Source organism: Sinocyclocheilus rhinocerous, unplaced genomic scaffold (genome assembly GCF_001515625.1).
Source record: "Sinocyclocheilus rhinocerous isolate Xijiao unplaced genomic scaffold, SAMN03320098_v1.1 scaffold388, whole genome shotgun sequence".
NCBI lineage: Eukaryota > Metazoa > Chordata > Actinopteri > Cypriniformes > Cyprinidae > Sinocyclocheilus > Sinocyclocheilus rhinocerous.
In genome coordinates, this window is record NW_015650020.1 from 59241 (window position 1) to 66065 (window position 6825).

Consider the following 6825-nt stretch of genomic DNA (forward strand, 5'->3'; position numbering starts at 1 on the left):
TTGACCAACCAGCCATGCACACTCATATACACAGATATTTACACGTATTCATTCTTATTTGCTTGCCATTGGGGGGGGGCTGTTTCTGAAGGTGCATCCAGCATAACGGTGTCAAATATCAATACGACACACTGAAAAAAAAAAGCAGATGGCGGCAGCTGATCTGCAAGTCTGTGGTGGTGCCTGCAAGTCCGGTTTTGAAGCGTGAGATTTTCCTGGGTTTTCGAAGAGTAATTTATGTGGGCAGAGAGCACAGGGCAGACCTCTCTTTGGGACTCTGATTCACTTCAACATGAAGCACACATCAGAAGAGAAGAGAAGAGAAGTCACTCTGTAGCTTTGAGAGTGAAGGAGAGGCGAGGTCGGGACTTGCCCTTCCCCAGAATCATCCTCTGTTCCTCTTTCTGTTGTTTCTGCCTCTCCTGCTCTAGCTTCATGCGTTCCTCGTGGATCTTCCTTTGTTCTTCCACTATACGTAGCTGATCCTCAGCCTGAAACAATCAAACAAACACATGAGCAAAAGTGACTTTTTCAATCAGCCAAGACAAACAGGTACACTTTAGATCTTTTGATCCACTAATACATTAAAAATGTACCGTAATTAACAGAACAGTATGTACTAATGAAAAAACAAAACAATGTTCACTGTATTCAGTACTACCATATACATAAAATGTGGGCATTGACAAGCATTCATTTTGTAAGTTCAGAACATTTCAAACATTTCAGAGAGGGCAGGTTCTACTAGCACTACGCAAGTGGAAAAAAACACTTGAGCATTCACAATGACTTGACACAGTAAAAACCATCAAAACATTTCAAATCAAAACCATGAGGGTAAACATTTTCTGGCCATTTTGAGGAAGAGCGACTTTATAGTAACACAAAATGCCACAATTCTAATGACCTTGAAACGTATAAACACAAACACCAAAGTATCGCCACAAATGTGTTGTCAAAACTAACATTAGAGCTTTTAATTATCATTGTACTTAGGATTCAATATTAATCCACTGGCTTGATCTCTGCATGGAACAGTGTATATCAGGGTTCCCTCCCCTTTTTGATCAATGAATTTCCATGACTATTCCAGATTAGCACTTATCATTGGATAAGAACTTTTAACAATTTCTTAGAGACTGCACTCACAACTATTTCTAAGTCAATTAAATATTTAAAAGAATATTATTACTCACTATAGAACTTTCTAAGACTTTTTAGATTTTGCCAGTTCCTATGAGTTTTTCAGGTCTGGATATCAACATTTCCTGAGAAACCGTGATACTTAAAAAAAAGGACATATTGATAACATGTTAATACTACACATACAATTACATCATAAATAATTCAACAGCCACTATATGGTTGACACTCCAATATAGTACATGGCAATAACTTTAGTTGCCACCATTCATAAAACATTTTTTTTTCAAAATTTCTATAGATATTACAATAATATCATAATTGTTAATTCTTTTGACCACAATAATAGTGCAGTTCAAATTTTATATTGTGACCCTAATTTCTGTTTTTCTATAATTATGGGAACCTTGTCATGCATAACAAAAAGACACTTTTCGTGCAGACAAATCTAAATACACCCCACTGAGAGAGCATGATGTAGAAGCATACTCATTGACTATTACATTTCATTTTGTTTTGTGTACATTCACATTTTGTTATGTTTGGCTTTTGTTTCTTGTTTTGTTGACAAAATAAAACATAGAAATACATACCAGCTTAGCCTGAGCATCAGCAATCTTTCGGTTGTTTTCTTCCAAAATTCTCTCCAGCTCCTCTCGTTTGGATTTTTCTTCCTCCTAAAGGAGTGACACGGTGACACGTTAGGGTGGGGAGACAAATCCACTGAAATAAGTCCCCCAGTTGCAGTCAAACACGTCTACACTCGCACAAACAGGTACCAGCCAGCGACACTCACACAGTCTCTCTCACTCGCTTTCACACGCTCGCCACATTTCACATTCCGATCTGCAGCATCAAATGTCTGAAGCTAACCTCTATGTATGCAACAATGAGCAAAAAAACCCACCCATGGATGTATGTATTCAGTCACACCTTTAATCCCCACCACGTTATATGTAAATACACATCCAAACATCCATTTACGCATTCATTAACATCCATACAGAACAGGTATGTAAAGACAACACATCGACAACTAACGAAGAATCTCATTCGTTTGCAGATGAAAAAGGAAAAAAAACAAATCAATCAGCTCGTTCTCTCTCGATTATTTTTTTTTTTTTAATTTATCAGCATCCATAAGCAAAAAGCTTCAAAAGAAAATGAGAGAGACAAAGAAAGATTAACTTAAACAAAGGAGAGAGTGAATAGTAGTGGCTCACCAATGCTCGTATACCTACGCCTTTCTCCTTTGACTGTGTACTGTACCTACACAACTGCTGATTAAAGGGGTGAGTATTTACTGCCTGGTCCCGTGTCCCGTCCTGGACAGCGCAGCACCTCCCCTTTAAACATTTCTGAGCTGCTAGCACGAGCTAGTGCTCTTACACAGCAACACCACATGCAGTATGTAGCACAGTCCAGGAAAATGAATTATGTTAATCATACAACATTACCGTGTGGGGACGTCAGGCTATTAACATTAAACGATGTTAAAGACTGCAAAAACACAAAGGTGGGATCATTCATTAGATGTGTTTGTTTGAAAACAAAAACAGTGATGTGTTGGCGTCTAAGCTCAATGGTACAGTAGCGTTGAGTGTGGATGTTGTAGTGTGTGTCTGTGTGTTTTAGCGTATGTGTGTGAACCCATACAGCAGCACTCCTGAGGGAAAGCAAATTGTGAGGACACAAAAGTACATTTAAATCACTGCACTTTAATGACGTCAAAACAGAAGAGTCAAAGGAAAAATGTTAGAAATCTAAGAAACAAATCGGCAATTAATAAATATAAAACACATACGACAGAAATGGATGAGCAATAAAGGGAAGGGTAGAGTGTTTTGTGATCGATGGTGCAAATGAAGACAAAATTATCCTATGTGCAAATGCTAAATCTACAACAATACAGATTCATTTAATGGTTCAGTACCAGGGCTACAGATGATGGGCATAAATCTAAAATGTACAGAAGGAGGGCACATAACTAACCCTATTAGTGCTGAGCCGCTGGATTTTGTGTGTGCTTGTGGAATGGAATTAGTTTCTCGTTCATAACTCATTGTGTCTTTACAATTAGAGCACAGTAACCCTCCTTTATGGTATGGGTGGAATTACAAGATATGGATTTAGCAAATTAACTAGTTAAAGTGCGGCTACAAAAGGTCTTATGTGTTTGTAACATCCAAAACAACATTACGTCTTGACCTATCAAAGTGTATAATGGTGGATGTTCACACTGAAAGCTCAAGAACAAAAACAGGCATGGTTTGAATGCCGAGTGACCTTTTTAAGAAAATCATTTTATTGAAGACAACGTTTCATACACTGGTGACAGTAAAATGATAAAAATATATGAGTAAAGAGAGCAGGGTAGGGGTGGAAAATAAAAGGGTAGAGAAAAGATGGGAAACATAATATTGGTCCATCACAGCCGTGGCAAAACGTTCACTTGAAACCCCCAAGAGTGCACTAGAGGTGTGTGCGATTCAATAAAATCACGTTGATGTATTACAGAAAAAGTGCAGAGCTTGTCTGTCAACAGAGTAAATGAGGACTCCATCATCCAATGTCCTTAAATATAAGTGTTCCCTAGACAGCAGCTCAACTGAAGTGCTCCAAGCATTATATCACACCTTGAAAAAGTTGCATTTTGTAATTAATTTTATTCCCCACCCAATCAATCGAGCTACCCTGCATCCACTGCTATATCTCGGGGGGAAACGATTGTTAAGTTGTGCCACAGCTGCGCGTGTGCTGTTTGCGGCTGAGCTCCGCTGTGTTCCGAACGACCGAGCGTTACCTCTCTGGCTTTCTGGGTGTTCAGTTCGGCCTGCCTCTGCCTCTCTAGCTCCTGCAAAAGCTGTGCCTCCATGATGCGCTTTGCCTCCTCCACCCGCCGCAAGACCTCATGTTCGATCTCATCACGCCGCTTCTCAAGCTCCTCCTCTACACGCCGTGCCACGAGCTCCTCCACGCGCCTCGCCGTTTCCTCCTCAATCAGACGCTCCTCAATCTCCTGCTGACGGCTGCGGAGGACACAAGAAAGAAAGGATCAAACATTGCAGTTTTTTTTTGCATCAGCAAGCCCTTAAATTATACACAATGATTAAAAAAAATTTAGTAAATAAATCATCATAATCAGGGCTAACAGTAAATAATTAATGTGTTTGCACAATCAGGCCAGTAGTTCCCTGCCTACTGCCTTGACAACATTTTTAATGGCCCCCCATTTAAAAATTGAAAGCAAAATTGATTAATTCAATTTTTTCTTTTTATAACTTACATTTTTCTCATTTTTAAATAATAATTCAAATTAGATACTATTTAAAAATATTTTATTTAATATTGAAATTTAATACTATTTTTGTGTATTTGTTAATTATTTTGTCAGAAAAGGTTACTGTAGGATTACAATTGTGTATTTAGCTATTTGTTAATGATTTGGAAAACATTTAGTTTCCTTTAAATGTATGAAATGATTTTTCACACATTTAAAATGAACATTTTTAACAAATGTGTTTTTTTACAAAGAAAATTTGCAATTATAGCCATAAATTATAGTTATAATCATAGAAGGAAACTCCAAGATAGTCATAAAAACCAGCACTTGCTATCAAATCATCAATGCAATTTAACCAAAGGCTCATTTATGTTAGCCAGTTTGATAACCTTTGCTAACGTGTTTAAAAAGCTAACATAAAAACAAAAGAAACATGGATTTCTGTGGAATTTGGTTTGCGAAATGTGCTTAATTTTGCAAACCAGTTGTCACAGAAAGCCAAATGTTAGGCTACATTTTGCATTGCACAAAAATGCTTTGCTGATCCTTGAGGAAGAGGCAGATGATACTGATAGGCTCCACCTGTGATCTGCACAATTCTAAAACAAAACACGTTGTGCACGGCACGCTGTGACATCATAAACCCACAGGAAAATATGCCACTCAAAGGGAGGCCATGATTACAAAAGCATGTTTCAACTTTATTTACACTTTAAGCATGACTAAACCATTAGAGGAGAGCAAGCTGTCACACCTGGCCTTAAGAAGGAACACAAAAACACAGACACAATACTGAACCAAGTGACCATAACATTGGCCAGAGCCAAAACAAAAATCTAACAACAGCAGCCATCTTTTGATTTGATTTCAGTGTCACGAAACTTGATCCAGGGCCTCTCTTTGAGTTTTAAAACACCCTGAATGCGGTTACAATGTACTCGGGGTGAAGCTCAAGCCTGGGGCTGCAGCACTTCTCTTCCTGTTCTTTCACTAGAAACCCCCTTTCCTTCTCTTCCCCGAACCTCTTAACATTATACCGGTGGTCTCCAATCACAAAAGAAAGATGTCAACAATCTGTGATAGATACAAAGACGTATCATCTAACATGGCCAGCAGATCTCAGTGATGAGATGACCTGATGTGTGACAGCTGCCTATGAGAGTCCAAAGAGTGGTGAAGGTTCACTGAATACAGATTGGTAACATGAAACATGTCACTTCTTGCACACTAGCTAAGTATATTAGGTTCTTATCAATATTAAACAACAAAGAGTTGATCTTGAAGTATGTAACAGAAGTGATGGTGTTGTCCAGACTAAGTGATACTTAATCTAGACATAAGTGCCTGAGTAAAGCGGCCTCTCCATAAATATAGTACGACATAAAGTTATCTTACATCTTCCTTTGTCTCTCTGTCTCTGCTCTCCTCTCCTCCTCTTCTCTCTTCTGTTTCTCGTCGGTGTTTCTCTTGCCCAGTGTGCGGCCGAACATGTCCGTTCGGCCGGGGGGTGAGCCACCTCTGTCCCTCCTGCTGCCTGACCTCGAGCGGGACCTTCTGCTCCGCTTCGGTTCCTTTGACCTGCTCCTTTTCTTGCTGGATTTGGATCTGGAGCGACTCCGTTTGCGGCTGTGTTTATGGTGTTTGGATCGGGACGCGCTGCGGCTCCGGGAGCGACCCATATTCTGCACGAATAAATCCGACTGACACCGCTAAAGATGGTCTTAAGAATGCAGTACGGTCTGCAACGACCTCATGTAATCTTATATGACGGTTACCTGTGTAATTGTTCAATATTAGCCTGTTTAATGAGAGTGTTTGTTGCTTTCTGCTCCAGTGAATCTGCGGAATCAAACAATATGGCGACAGACTCCAGTCTTCATTTTCCCAGAATGCAACGGGCTCGGCTCTTTTCGGATATTTCCGGGCTGATGCCGAGTGAGCAACACGAGGACGCTGGAGTTTGCGGAAGCGTGAAGGCACTAAAAAGCTCACTGACAGCTACTTTGAGGTATCTTCACACAAAACACTGTCGATGACTGCAAAGCAGCAGCCATTTATTTCAAACAACTGCATACCTCACAGTATTTTAGTACTGCACAATGCATTATACACGGTATACAGTCGTGGTTGTGGAGACAACGGCATATTTTTGGCAAATTCAAAGGTCATACAGAAAAAATGGTCACTGTTCGCATTAGCCTACATACTGTCTATATACTGTATGCAACAGCAATAGTATGAACATTATTTATTTATGCCATTGAGTGGAATATTGCTCTTATTTACTGAATACTGGGTAGTAGGCTATATACTGATGTTTTTTTTTTTTTTTTTAAGTAGTAAGTGAAATTCCACACTAAACAGTATGCTATGCATATAATTTCATCATATTGCGTATT

The 6825-nt window shown here is 39.3% G+C and overlaps 1 protein-coding gene across 1 annotated transcript; it reads right to left on the reverse strand.

Moving 5' to 3' along the window:
• Positions 1 to 111: 111 nt before the first annotated feature.
• LOC107711396 (arginine and glutamate-rich protein 1-A) lies at positions 112 to 6313 on the reverse strand. The gene is made up of 4 exons (XM_016516385.1): positions 5822 to 6313; positions 3947 to 4172; positions 1737 to 1820; positions 112 to 491 (listed from the first exon to the last, which is right to left on the reverse strand). Exons 1-4 carry the CDS (start codon positions 6103 to 6105, stop codon positions 327 to 329), a joined length of 759 nt encoding a protein of 252 aa, XP_016371871.1. The 5' UTR covers positions 6106 to 6313; the 3' UTR covers positions 112 to 326.
• Between the last annotated feature and the right edge of the window lie 512 nt (positions 6314 to 6825).

Excerpts from the sequence above, each read along its gene's own strand:
- LOC107711396 (XM_016516385.1), bottom strand. The coding sequence starts at position 6,105 with ATGGGTCGCTCCCGGAGCCGCAGCGCGTCCCGATCCAAACACCATAAA. Across the intron at positions 4,173-5,821 it reads ACAGAGAGACAAAGGAAGAT|CCGTCAGCAGGAGATTGAGG; the intron begins GTAAGATAACTT and ends TGTCCTCCGCAG. Across the intron at positions 1,821-3,946 it reads ACACCCAGAAAGCCAGAGAG|GAGGAAGAAAAATCCAAACG; the intron begins GTAACGCTCGGT and ends TCACTCCTTTAG.